We start from the raw sequence: 14,287 nt of genomic DNA on the forward strand, positions 1-14,287 counted from the left end.
GAATCTGCACCTCTGAAGTTCCAGCCTCAGGTTTATGTAGATTTGATGTAAACTTGGAAAATATGAAGGGAGTCGATGTAGATTTGATGTTACACCTCTGAAATTTCAGCCTCAAATCTGTTAAAGAACATCAATATTGATGTAGACTTGATGGATACTAGGAAAAATCTCATTGATGTAGATTTGATGCAATCTTGGAAATGTTATTCATGTAAATTTGTAGTGATGTTATTGTTGGTAGTTTAACCACAATAGTTCTTTGTGGCAGCATATGTTGTTATTGTTAGTGGTTTAACCACAGCAGTTCTTTGTAAACCACCTCTGTTTTTTTGTGAACCAGCAGGTTTTTGTTAGCTTTTTATTTTCTCCCATGTGAAATCTGTAATTCCTGTGAACTGCTTTTTATTGATCCCATGTGAAATCAGTAAACCATGTGAACTGGACTAAAGTAGTGAGAAATTGGAAATAGCTGAATGTTGTGGTTAGGCAGTTAGCATATAAAGTTGGTTGCCGTTACTGCCATCCATTTTCATTAATTAATGTTGATGCACTTAGATTGATTTCCTAAGTTGCAACAATTTGTTGTCTTTGGCAAATGGACAGAAGCTAGATTAGAAAAGGAGTCAGAGAGTTTTCGAAAGAACATATGAAAGGAGTTGATGATTTCTTAATGCCTCAAGGAAGAGTGGAAGATCATTTGCTTCTTAATGGGATGTCCGGCACATATGATAGCTGGATATATCATCGAGAACCTTTAGAAGGACAACCTCAACATTTTGAAGCTGATACACAGGCCCCTCATATGATGGGTGGTGGTGATGCTGGCATTGATTTCATGGAAAAGGTTTTGCGAGATAATGCTGGTTTGGAGGAAGAGGATGGGCATGAAGATGATAGGATTCCTGACCTATTGAAGGATCTATACGATGCTGAAGATCGTGCTGATGGACAGAAGTCGATGTTTGCTGAGTTGTTAGGGGAGGCGAAGCGCACAGCTCAAGAAGGGGGTAAATTTTCAAGATTTACCTTCACCGTGAAGTTACTCCATATCAAGTCTTTCTATCGGATTAGCAATGCTGCATTCAACGCAATACTTCGCCTTTTGAGCTTGCAATTCCCTGATAGTTGTGTTCCCAGGTCTTATGATGAAGCATTGAGCATAATCCACAGGCTGGGGCTAGGTTATGTTTCAATACATGTGTGCCCAAATAACTGTGTCCTGTTTCAGAAGGATTTAGCAAAGCATGACAATTGTCCAAAATGCAATGCCTCTAGGTGGAAAGATGTTGATGGGAAGAAGTCAATACTGGAGAAGGTACTGAGGCACTTTTTGTTGATACCAAGGCTGCAGCGGATGTTTATCTCGAAGAAATCATCGCTGGAGGTACAATGGCACAAGCTGAAGCGGCAACCTATGGACAATGAGCTGAGCCATCCAGCGGACGGAGAGGCATGGAAAGAGTTTGACAGTAAACATGTAGATTTTGCTGCAGATCCAAGGAACATAAAACTTGGCATTGCCACAGATGGCATTAATCCGTTTGGGAACATGAGCACGTCTTATAGCATGTGGCCATTTTTTGTGGTGCCGTACAACCTGCCACCATGGGCATTCATGGATCAGTCCAACTTCATGATGTCGTTGCTTATCCCGGGTCCAGAGTCTCCAGGAAAGGATTTTGATGTCTTTATGGAGCCCCTTGTAGAAGAACTGCTCCAGCTCTGGACTGGTGTACCTTCATACGATGCCTTGAGTCCGGAAGAAAAGTTCAATCTACGTGCTGCAATCATATGGTCCATCCATGATTTCCCGGCGCTGCACACTCTGTCTGGGAGGATCAGAGTGGGTTATCAGGCCTATGTCCATTGTGACAAAGACCCTTGCTCAAAGAGAATAAGGAGCAAGATCTGCTATATTGGGCACCGCCGCTTTCTTCCCCGAAACCATCGCTGGCGAAGAAGCAAAGATTTTAATGGTGAGAATGAAACCTGTGACAAGCCAGCTGAATTCACTAAAGAAGAGCTGGAGCAGCAACTTGAAAATGTGAAAGATGTGAGACCAGGAAAGCTTGTGAAGAAAAGAAAGCGTGAGGAAGGTCAATGTTGGGACCGGAGGTCTTGTTTGTGGGACCTGCCATACTGGGCTGATCTAAAATTAAGGCATAATCTCGATGTAATGCACATTGAGAAAAACATATGCGAGAATCTGCTAGGGACGTTTCTGAACATTGAAGGGAAGAAAAAGGACACGGTTAGTTCTAGGCTTGATTCGGAGGACATGGGCATAAGAGAAGATTTGCATCTACAGCACAATGAAGATGAAGATTCATTTGAAATGCCACGAGCATGGTATACAATGAGTAAAGAACAAAAGCTTGCATTCTGTGAATTCCTAAGAGCGGTGAGATTTCTAGATGGTTATGCTGCTAACCAACAAAGTGTGTTACTTCTGATGGATTCAAGCTTTCAGTACTGAAAACCCATGATTGTCACATCCTCCTCCAAAGGATTTTACCGGCGGGCCTCCGAGGAATCATAGACAAGGATATATATGAAGCGGTCGCTGAGCTAGGAAATTTCTTGAGAGAACCGTGCTGCAAAACACTCAAGTTAACTGTTCTGGAAAGACTTGAAAAACAAATCCCAATTATTCTTTGCAAGCTCGACAAGATTTTCCCTCCAGCTTTCTTCACCGTGATGGTCCATTTGGCGGTGCACTTACTAAAAGAGGCAATGCTTAGAGGCCCTGTGCAATACGGTTGGATGTACCCAATCAGAAGAAGGTTGCTTACTTGTAAGCGTTATGTGCGAAACACGACAAGACCTGAAGGTTCGATTGCTGAAGCATATGTCGTTGACGAGTGCTTGACTTTTTGCTCTAGATACTTTTGGCGATGTGGAAACAAGATAGTGAAGGAAATATGCCCTAGAGTAAATAATAAAGTTGTTATTTATATTTACTTATATCATGATAAATGTTTATTATTCATGCTAGAATTGTATTAACCGGAAACTTGGTACATGTGTGAATACATAGACAAGCAGAGTGTCCCTAGTATGCCTCTACTTGACTAGCTCGTTAATAAAAGATGGTTAAGTTTCCTGACCATAGACATGTGTTGTCATTTGATGAACGGGATCACATCATTATAGAATGATGTGATGGAAAAGACCCATCCGTTAGCTTAGCATAATGATCGTTAAGTTTTATTGCTATTGCTTTCTTCATGACTTATACATATTCCTCTCACTATGAGATTATGCAACTCCCGAATACCGGAGGAACACTTTGTGTGCTATCAAACATCAAAACGTAACTGGGTGATTATAAAGATGCTCTACAGGTGTCTCCGAAGGTGTTTGTTGGGTTGGCATAGATCGAGATTAGGATTTGTCACTCCGAGTATCGGAGAGGTATCTCTGGGCCCTCTCGGTAATGCACATCACTATAATCCTTGCAAGCAATGTGACTAATGAATTAGTTGTGGGATGATGCATTGCGGAACAAGTAAAGATACTTGCCGGTAAAGAGATTGAACTAGGTATGACGATACCGACGATCGAATCTCGGGCAAGTAACATACCGTTGACAAAGGGAATAACGTATGTTGTTATGCGGTTTGACCGATAGAGATCTTCGTAGAATATGTAGGAGCCAATATGAGCATCCAGGTTCCGCTATTGGTTATTGACCGGAGATGTGTCTCGGTCATGTCTACATAGTTCCTGAAACCGTAGGGTCCGCACGCTTAACGTTCGATGACAATTTGTATTAAAGAGTTATGTGTTTTGATGACCGAAGTTTGTTCGGAGTCCCAGATGAGATCACGGATATGACTAGGAGTCTCGAATTGGTTGAGAGGTAAAGATTCATATATTGGAAGGCTATATTCGGACATCGGAATGGTTCCGAGTGATTCGGGAATTTTTTTGGAGTACCGGGGAGTTAGGGGAATTCACCGGGGGAAGTTAATAGGCCTTATTGGGCTTTAGTGGAGAGAGGGAAGAAGGGCCACGAGGTGGCGCACGCCTCCCCCTTCCCAAACCGAATTGGACAAGGGGTAGGGGCGCGGCCCCCCCCTTTCCTTTTCCTTCTCCCACCTTTCCTTCTTTCCTACTCCGAAAAGGAAAGGGAATACTACTAGGACTTGGGAGTCCTAGTAGGACTACCTACACATGGCGCGCCCCTAGGCTGGCCGTCTCCTCCCCCCTCCTTTATATACGGGGGAGGGGGCACCCCAAATACACAACAGACAATATCTTAGCCGTGTGCGGTGCCCCCCTCCACAGTTTACCACCTCGGGCATATCGTCGTAGTGCTTAGGCGAAGCCCTGCGCCGGTAACTTCATCATCACCGTCGCCACGCCGTCGTGCTGAAGGAACTCTCCCTCATCCTCAACTGGATCAAGAGCTCGAGGGACGTCATCGAGCTGAACTTGTGCTGAACACGGAGATGCCGTACGTTCGGTACTTGGATTGGTTGGATCGTGAAGACGTTCGACTACATCAACCGCGTTAGTAAACGCTTCCGCTTTCGGTCTACGAGGGTACATGGACACACTCTCCCGTCTCATTGCTATGCATCTCCTAGATAGATCTTGCGTGATCGTAGGAATTTTTTTGAATACTACGTTCCCCAGCAGTGGCATCCGAGCCAGGTCTATGCATAGATGATATATGCATGAGTAGAACACAATGAGTTGTGGGCGATAATAGTCATACTGCTTACCACCAACGTCTTACTTTGATTCAGCGGTATTGTTGGATGAAGCATCCTGGACCGACATTACATGACCGCGTTCATGAGACTGGTTCTACCGACGTGCTTTGCACATAGGTGGCTGGCGGGTGTCTGTTTCTCCAACTTTAGTTGAATCGAGTTTGACTACGGCCGGTCCTTGTTGAAGGTTAAAACAACACACTTGACGAATAATCCTTGTGGTTTTGATGCGTAGGTAAGAACGGTTCTTGCTAGAATCCCGTAGCAGCCACGTAAAACTTGCAACAACAAAGTAGAGGAAGTCTAACTTGTTTTTGCTGGGCATGTTGTGATGTGATATGGTCAAGACGTGATGAGATATAAATTGTTGTATGAGATGATCATGTTTTGTAAAAGTTATCGGCAACTGGCAGGAGCCTTATGGTTGTCGCTTTATTGTATGAAATGCAATCGCCATGTAATTGCCTTACTTTATCACGAAGCGGTAGCGTTAGTCGCGAAAGCAATAGATGGCGAGATGACAACGATGCTACGATGAAGATCAAGGTGTCAAGCCGGTGACGATGGAGATCATGATGGTGCTTTGGAGATGGAGATCAAAGGCACAAGATAATGATGGCCATATCATGTCACATATTTTGATTGCATGTGATGTTTATCTTTTATGCATCTTATTTTGCTTAGTACGGCGGTAGCATTATAAGATGATCTCTCAATAAATTTCAAGGTATAACTGTTCTCCCTGAGTATGCACTGTTTCTACAGTTCGTCGTGCCGAGACACCACATGTCGATCGGGTGTGATAAGCTCTACGTTCACATACAACGGGTGCAAGCCAGTTTTGCACATGCAGAATACTCGGGTTAAACTTGACGAGCCTAGCATATGCAGATATGGCTTTGGAACACTGAGATCGAAAGATTGAACGTGAATCATATAGTAGATATGCTCAACATAGAGATGTTCACCAATGAAAACTACTCCATCTCACGTGATGATCGGACATGGTTTAGTTAATTTGGATCACATGATCATTTAGATGACTGAAGGGATGTCTATCTAAGTGGGAGTTCTTTAGTAATATGATTAATTGAACTTTAATTTATCATGAACTTAGTACCAGATAGTTTTTGCATATCTATGTTTTGGTAGATCAATGGCCCGTGCTACCGTTCCCTTGAATTTTAATGCGTTCCTAGAGAAAGCTCAGTTGAAAGATGATGGTAGCAACTACACGGACTTGGTCCGTAACTTGAGGATTATCCTCATTGCTGCACAGAAGAATTACGTCCTGGAAGCACCGCTAGGTGCAAGACCCGCTGCAGGAGCAACTCTGGACGTTATGAATGTCTGGCAGAGCAAAGCTGATGACTACTCGATAGTTCAGTGTGCCATGCTTTACGGCTTAGAATGAGGACTTCAAAGATGTTTTGAACGTCGTCGAGCATATGAGATGTTCCAAGAGTTGAAGTTAATATTTCAAGCAAATGCCCGAATTGAGAGATATGAAGTCTCCAATAAGTTCTATAGCTGCAAGATGCAGGAGAATAGTTCTATCAGTGAACATATACTCAGAATGTCTGGGTACCACAACTACTCGACTCAACTGGGAGTTACTCTTCCTGATGATAGTGTCATTGATAGAGTTCTTCAATCACTGCCACCAAGCTATAAAAGCTTCATGATGAACTATAATATGCAAGGGATGGATAAGACAATTCCTGAGCTCTTCGCGATGCTAAAGGCTGCGGAGGTAGAAATCAAGAAGGACCACCAAGTGTTGATGGTTAACAAGACCACTAGTTTCAAGAAAAGGGGCAAAGCGAAGAAGGGGAACTTCAAGAAGAACAACAAGCAAGTTGCTGCTCAAGTGAAGAAGCCCAAGTCTGGACCTAAACCTGAAACTGAGTTCTTCTACTGCAAAGGGACTGGCCACTAGAAGCGGAACTGCCCCAAGTATTTGGTGGATAAGAAGGATGGAAAAGTGAAAGGTATATATGATATACATGTTATTGATGTGTGCCTTACTAATACTCGTAGTAGCACCTGGGTATTTGATACTGGTTCTGTTGCTCATATTTGCAACTCGAAACAGGGGCTACGGATTAAACAAAGATTGGCTAAGGACGAGGTGACAATGCGCGTGGGAAATGGTTCCAAAGTCAATGTGATCGCCATCGGCACGCTACCTCTACATCTACCTTCGGGATTAGTTTTAGACCTGAATAATTGTTATTTGGTGCCAGCGTTGAGCATGAACATTATAACTGGATCTTGTTTGATGCGAGACGGTTATTCATTTAAATAAGAGAATAATGGTTGTTCTATTTATATGAGTAATATCTTTTATGGTCATGCACCCTTGATGAGTGGTCTATATTTGTTGAATCTTGATTGTAGTGATACACATATTCATAATATTGAAGCCAAAAGATGCAAAGTTAATAATGATAGTGCAACTTATTTGTGGCACTGCCGTTTAGGTCATATTGGTGTAAGGCGCATGAAGAAACTCCATGATGATGGGATTTTGGAATCACTTGATTATGAATCACTTGATTATGAATCACTTGATACTTGCGAACCATGCCTTATGGGCAAGATGACTAAAACTACGTTCTCCGGAACAATGGAGCGAGCAACTGACTTAGTGGAAATAATACATACAGATGTATGTGGTCCGATGAGTGTTGAGGCTCGTGGTGGGTATCTTTATTTTTTGACCTTCACAGATGATTTGAGCAGATATAGGTATATCTACTTAATGAAACATAAGTCTGAAACATTTGAAAAGTTCAAAGAATTTCAGAGTGAAGTGGAAAATCATCGTAACAACAAAATAAAGTTTCTACGATCTGATCGAGGAGGCGAATATTTGAGTTACGAGTTTGGTCTTCATTTGAAACAATGTGGAATAGTTTCACAACTCACGCCACCTGGAACACCACAGCATAATGGTGTGTCCGAACGTCGTAACCGTACTTTATTAGATATGGTGCGATCTATGATGTCTCTTACTGATTTACCACTATCGTTTTCGGGTTATGCCTTAGAGACGGCTGCATTCACGTTAAATAGGGCACCATATAAATCCGTTGAGACAACACCATATGAACTGTGGTTTGGCAAGAAACCTAAGCTGTCGTTTCTTAATGTTTGGGGCTGCGATGCTTATGTGAAAAAGCTTGAACCTAATAAGCTTGAACCCAAATCATAGAAATGTGTCTTCATAGGATACCCAAAAGAGGCTGTTGGGTACACCTTCTATCACAGATCCGAAGGCAAGATATTCATTGCTAAAAATGGATCCTTTCTAGAGGAGTTTCTCTTGAAAGAAGTGAGTGGGAGGAAAGTATAACTTGATGACGTAATTGTACCTTCTCCCGAACTGGAAAGTAGTTCATCACAGAAATCAGTTCCAGCGATTCCTACACTAATCAGTGAGGAAGCTAATGATGATGATCATGAAACTTCAAATCAAGTTACTACCGAACCTCGTAGGTCAACCAGAGTACGATCCGCAACAGAGTGGTACGGTAATCCTGTTCTGGAGGTCATGTTACTTGACCATGACGAACCTACGAACAATGAGGAAGCGATGATGAGCCCAGATTCCGCGAAACGGCTTGAGGCCATGAAATCTGAGATGGGATCCATGTATGAGAACATAGTGTGGACTTTGGTTGACTTGCCCGATGATCGGCAAGCAATAGAGAATAAATGAATCTTCAAGTAGAAGACTGACGCTGATGGTAATGTTATTGTCTACAAAGCTCGACTTGTTGTGAAAGGTTTTTGACAAGTTCAAGGAGTTGACTACGATGAGACCTTCTTACCCGTAGCGATGCTTAAGTCTGTCCGAATCATGTTAGCAATTGCTGCATTTTATGATTATGAAATTTGGCAAATGGATGTCAAAACTGCATTCCTTAATGGATATCTTAAAGAAGAGTTGTATATGATGCAACCAGAAAGTTTTGTCGATCCTAAAGGTGCTAACAAAGTGTGCAAGCTCCAGCGATCCATTTATGGACTGGTGCAAGCCTCTCAGAATTGGAATATACGCTTTGATAGTGTGATCAAAGCATATGGTTTTATACAGACTTTTGGAGAAGCCTGTATTTACAAGAAAGTGAGCGGGAGCTCTGTAGCGTTTCTAATATTATATGTGGATGACATATTGTTGATTGGAAATAATACAGAATTTCTGGATAGCATAAAAGGATACTTGAATAAGAGTTTTTCAATGAAAGACCTCGGTGAAGCTGCTTATATATTGGGCATCAAGATCTATAGAGATAGATCAAGACGCTTAATTGGACTTCCACAAAGCACATACCTTGATAAAGTTTTGAAGAAGTTCAAAATGGATCAGTCAAAGAAAGGGTTCTTGCTTGTGTTACAAGGTGTGAAGTTGAGTCAGACTCAATGCCCGACCACTGCAGAAGATAGAGAGAAAATGAAAGTCATTCCCTATGCCTCAGCCATAGGTTCTATCATATATGCAATGCTGTGTACCAGACCTGATGTGTGACTTGCTATAAGTATAGCAGGGAGGTACCAAAGTAATCCATGAGTGGGTCACTGGACAGCGGTCAAGAACATCCTGAAATACCAAAAAAGGACTAAGGATATGTTTCTCGTTTATGGAGGTGACAAAGAGCTCATCATAAATGGTTACGTCGATGCAAGCTTTGACACTGATCCAGATGACTCTAAGTAACAAATCGGTTACGTATTTATATTGAATGGTGGAGCTGTAAGTTGGTGCAGTTCGAAGCAGAGCGTCGTGGCGGGATCTACGTGTGAAGCGGAGTACATAGCTGCTTCGGAAGCAGCAAATGAAGGAGTCTGGATGAAGGAGTTCATATCCGATCTAGGTGTAATACCTAGTGCATCAGGTCCAATGAAAATCTTTTGTGACAACACTGGAGCAATTTCCTTGGCGAAGGAATCTAGATTTCACAAGAGAACCAAACACATCAAGAGACGCTTCAATTCCATCCGCGATCTAGTCAAGGAAGGAGACATAGAGATTTGCAAAATACATACGGATCTGAATGTTGCAGACCCATTGACTAAGCCTCTTCCACGAGCAAAACATGATCAACACCAAGACTCCATGGGTGTTAGAATCATTACTGTGTAATCTAGATTACTGACTCTAGTGCAAGTGGGAGACTGAAGGAAATATGCCCTAGAGGCAATAATAAAGTTGTTATTTATATTTCCTTATATCATGATAAATGTTTATTATTCATGCTAGAATTGTATTAACCGGAAACTTGGTACATGTGTGAATACATAGACAAACAGAGTGTCCCTAGTATGCCTCTACTTGACTAGCTCGTTAATCAAAGATGGTTAAGTTTCCTGACCATAGACATGTGTTGTCATTTGATGAACGGGATCACATCATTAGAGAATGATGTGATGGACAAGACCCATCTGTTAGCTTAGCATAATGATCGTTAAGTTTTATTGCTATTGCTTTCTTCATGACTTATACATATTCCTCTGACTATGAGATTATGCAACTCCGAATACCGGAGGAACACTTCGTGTGCTATCAAACGTCACAACGTAGCTGGGTGATTATAAAGATGCTCTACAGGTGTCTCCGAAGGTGTTTGTTGGGTTGGCATAGATCGAGATTAGGATTTGTCACTCCGAGTATCGGAGAGGTATCTCTGGGCCCTCTCGGTAATGCACATCACTATAAGCCTTGCAAGCAATGTGAGTAATGAGTTATTTGCAGGATGATGCATTGCGGAACGAGTAAAGAGACTTTCCGGTAACGAGATTGAACTAGGTATGAGGATACCGACGATCGAATCTCGGGCAAGTAACATACCGATGACAAAGGGGATAACGTATGTTGTTATGTGGTTTGACCGATAAAGATCTTCATAGAATATGTAGGAGCCAATATGAGCATCCAGGTTCCGCTATTGGTTATTGACCGGAGATGTGTCTCGGTCATGTCTACATATTTCTCAAACCCATAGGGTCCGCACGCTTAACGTTTGATGGCAATTTGTATTAAAGAGTTATGTGTTTTGATGACCGAAGTTTGTTCGGAGTCCCGGATGAGATCACGGACATGACGAGGAGTCTCGAAATGGAATGCTATATATTCGGACAACGGAATGGTTCCGAGTGATTCTGGTATTTTTCAGAGTACCGGGGAGTTACGGGAATTCACCGGGGGAAGTTAATGGGCCTTATTGGGCTTTAGTGGAGAGAGGGAAGAAGGGCTACGAGGTGGCGTGCGCCTCCCCCTGCCCAAACCGAATTGGACAAGGGGTGGGGGCGCGACCCCCCCCCCCCCTTTCCATTTCCCTATCCCTCCTTTCCTTCTTTCCTACTCTGAAATGGAAAGGGAATACTACTAGGACTTGGGAGTCCTAGTAGGACTCCCTACACATGGCGCACCCCTAGGCCGGCCGCCTCCTCCCCCTCCTATATATACGGGGGAGGGGGGCACATCAAAGATACAACAGACAATCTCTTAGCCGTGGGCGGTACCCCCTCCACAGTTTACCACCTCGGTCATATCGTCGTAGTGCTTAGGTGAAGCCCTGCGCCGGTAACTTCATCATCACCATCGCCACGCCATCGTGCTGACGGAACTCTCCCTCGTCCTGTACTGGATCAAGAGCTCGAGGGACGTCATCGAGCTGAACGTGTGCTGAATACGGAGGTGCCGTACGTTCGGTACTTGGATCGGTTGGATTGTGAAGACGTTAGACTACATCAACCGCGTTACTAAACGCTTCCTCTTTCGGTCTATGAGGGTACGTGGACACACTCTCCCGTCTCGTTGCTACTCTACCCACTCGACCCTTTCCCCCCTGAGCTACCAAAAATTATTGGCGCGCAGCCAAAAAATATGCGTGAGCGGGGGCTCGAACCCACGGCCTAGCGCTTATTTCACTTGGTTTCAACCACTGGGCTAGGAAGAGGTTGTTGGCTGAGTACAGGAACATTTTACTATATCAAATAGAACTGGCTAACAAGTGGGACCCACTCCCCCTCTCTATATCAAATAGAACTCGGTTGTCAATTGCTCGACACTTCTCCTCCCCTTTGAATCTGGCTACGGCATCCCCTACTCCTCCATCGACGGCGACGGCCTCCCCGACGAGTCCACTCTTCCTCCCTGCCACCGCCGCCGCCGTCTCGACCCACCGCCGTCGCTGACTCCTTCCTCTCCCGCAGAGGTATGAATCCGCCGCTGACTCCTTCCTCTCCATTTGGTTTTCTGCTGCTGTTTAGATTAGGGTTGGACTCCATTGAATTAGGGTTGAACTGATTAGATTAGGGTTTGATTAGGGTTGTTGGATTAGGTTTTGATTAGGGTTGGATTAGGGTTCTTGCCGCCGTTGTTGTTTTGTATTTGAGTGGATTAGGGTTGGATTACGGTTCTTGCCGCCGCTGTTGTTGTGCCTAAACTCTGCAGATCATCAAGAGTCTATTTCTTGTGCTAATACTAAGTATCTGCATCACCCTTTACTAACACTGGATTATATCATGGCTGTTGCATCCCCCTGTACTTATCTCTGAAGAAGGTGTTAGTGTTCAGACTTCAGAGTCGGTTCAGTTTAGGCTTTGCAGATCATTTCGAATCTGTTTATTGTGCTAATGAATATCTGCATCACCATTTACTAACACTAGTAAGATCAGACTCATTTAACTTGTGCTTTCTTCACTTGAATCCATATATGTTATCTCTGCAATGGATTTTACAAGTTGGCATGTCTCGGCTGCTATTCTTCAGTTCTAAAATATGATATGGTTTTGCTTGATGTTGTCTGACTGACTGACTGACTGACTGACTTAGCAAAATATGATATGGGCAGATATGTTCATTTATGATGTTCATGATGATGATGATGGGCCTTATTGGGCTTTAGTGGAGAGAGGGAAGAAGGGCTACAAGGTGGCGCGTGCCTCCCCCCTGCCCAAACCGAATTGGACAAGGGGTGGGGGCGCGACCCCCCTTTCCGTTTCCCTCTCCCTCCTTTCCTTCTTTCCTACTCTGAAAAGGAAAGGGAATCCTACTAGGACTTGGGAGTCATAGTAGGACTCCCTACACTTGGCGCGCCCCTAGGCCGGCCGCCTCCTCCCCCCTCCTTTATATACGGGGGAGGGGGGCAACCCAAAGATACAACAGACAATCTCTTAGCCGTGTGCGGTACCCCCCTCCACAGTTTACCACCTCGGTCATATCGTCGTAGTGCTTAGGTGAAGCCCTGCGCCGGTAACTTCATCATCACCATCGCCACGCCATCGTGCAGACGGAACTCTCCCTCGTCCTCTACTGGATCAAGAGCTCGAGGGACGTCATCGAGCTGAACGTGTGCTGAATACGGAGGTGCCGTACGTTCGGTACTTGGATCGGTTGGATCATGAAGATGTTAGACTACATACCCGCGTTACTAAACGCTTCCTCTTTCGGTCTACGAGGGTACGTGGACACACTCTCCCGTCTCGTTGCTATGCATCTCGTAGATAGATCTTGCGTGATCGTAGGAATTTTTTTGAACTACTATGTTCCCCAACAGATGGAACCGGCCGGGCACAAATAGAGAGCCGTCTTATTCACAAAGTGGTGATGTCTCTGTTTTCAACCATGGTGTGAACTTTCTTGGAGACTCACAATACTTGGAGGCTGGTGATGAGTATGAAAAAATGGTTTGGTATGTGCTCAGCAATTGCGCCGAGGTTCTACCATATATCGAGTACGTTATATCTTGTGCACTCATTATATATTTTTTTGCTTGGGTTGGCACCAGCCTAATGTTTTAATTCACATGTTTTGTTGGCATTGCAGGAAATGCAAGGAAGAGTTAAATCAGGAAGAAAGTCATATCCATGTTGATAAAAGGGTTGCCGAGGGATTTGCTAAATGGTTTAAGAATCATGTGAGATCTTTAGCCACATGTTTTATCTTTTCTGTGTTATTCACCAACTATTAAATACCATTGTTGCTAAATGGTGTATTTGTGCAGATTGGAAAGTTGCATGAGGAGAAGAAGGTCAGTGATGATCTATTTGCTTTGGCATGCTTACCGGATACGCGAGTGAGAGTGTATTCAGCATGCATTGCTGACGGTGTCCGGTACAACACCGTTGACCGCGAGGAAAAAAAGGAAGCCATAGAATAATGGAATCGTCACTGAGGTGTCACATGATCGTGAGAACATTGACTTCTATGGTCAGCTGAGAAGCATCGTAGAGTTGCAGTACAACTCTAGTGGAGGCATCCATCGCTTGGTTGCTTTTTTCGCTATGACTGGTTTGAGCTTGGTAGCAAGAAGAAGGGAGACTCTTTTGTCAAATATGATGGCCACTTCAAAAGCATCAACACTGCAAGGTGTAGCGACCAGACCTCAAATGGCCTGTGCTGCTGTGCACCAGTGTCATCCCTGGATCAGAAATGCTGACACGCACAGTACAAATGGAGGATTTATAACAGAGTAGCAATCACACACTTATTACATCGAGTATCTCCAAAGAGATTAAGTATGATAAACATGGCTTAAGGCCATCTAATAACGATA

At 43.7% G+C, this 14,287-nt stretch overlaps 1 protein-coding gene across 1 annotated transcript; it reads left to right on the forward strand.

Moving 5' to 3' along the window:
• The first annotated feature begins 712 nt into the window (after window positions 1-712).
• Window positions 713-2,476, forward strand: LOC109780265 (uncharacterized). Its single transcript, XM_020338855.1, has one exon. It carries the CDS (start codon window positions 713-715, stop codon window positions 2,474-2,476), a length of 1,764 nt encoding a protein of 587 aa, XP_020194444.1.
• Window positions 2,477-14,287: the final 11,811 nt, after the last annotated feature.

This window comes from Aegilops tauschii, chromosome 2, assembly GCF_002575655.3.
Source record: "Aegilops tauschii subsp. strangulata cultivar AL8/78 chromosome 2, Aet v6.0, whole genome shotgun sequence".
Taxonomy (NCBI): Eukaryota; Viridiplantae; Streptophyta; class Magnoliopsida; order Poales; family Poaceae; genus Aegilops; species Aegilops tauschii.

Coding starts and splice junctions, on each gene's coding strand:
- LOC109780265 (XM_020338855.1), top strand. CDS start 713: ATGTCCGGCACATATGATAGCTGGATATATCATCGAGAACCTTTAGAA.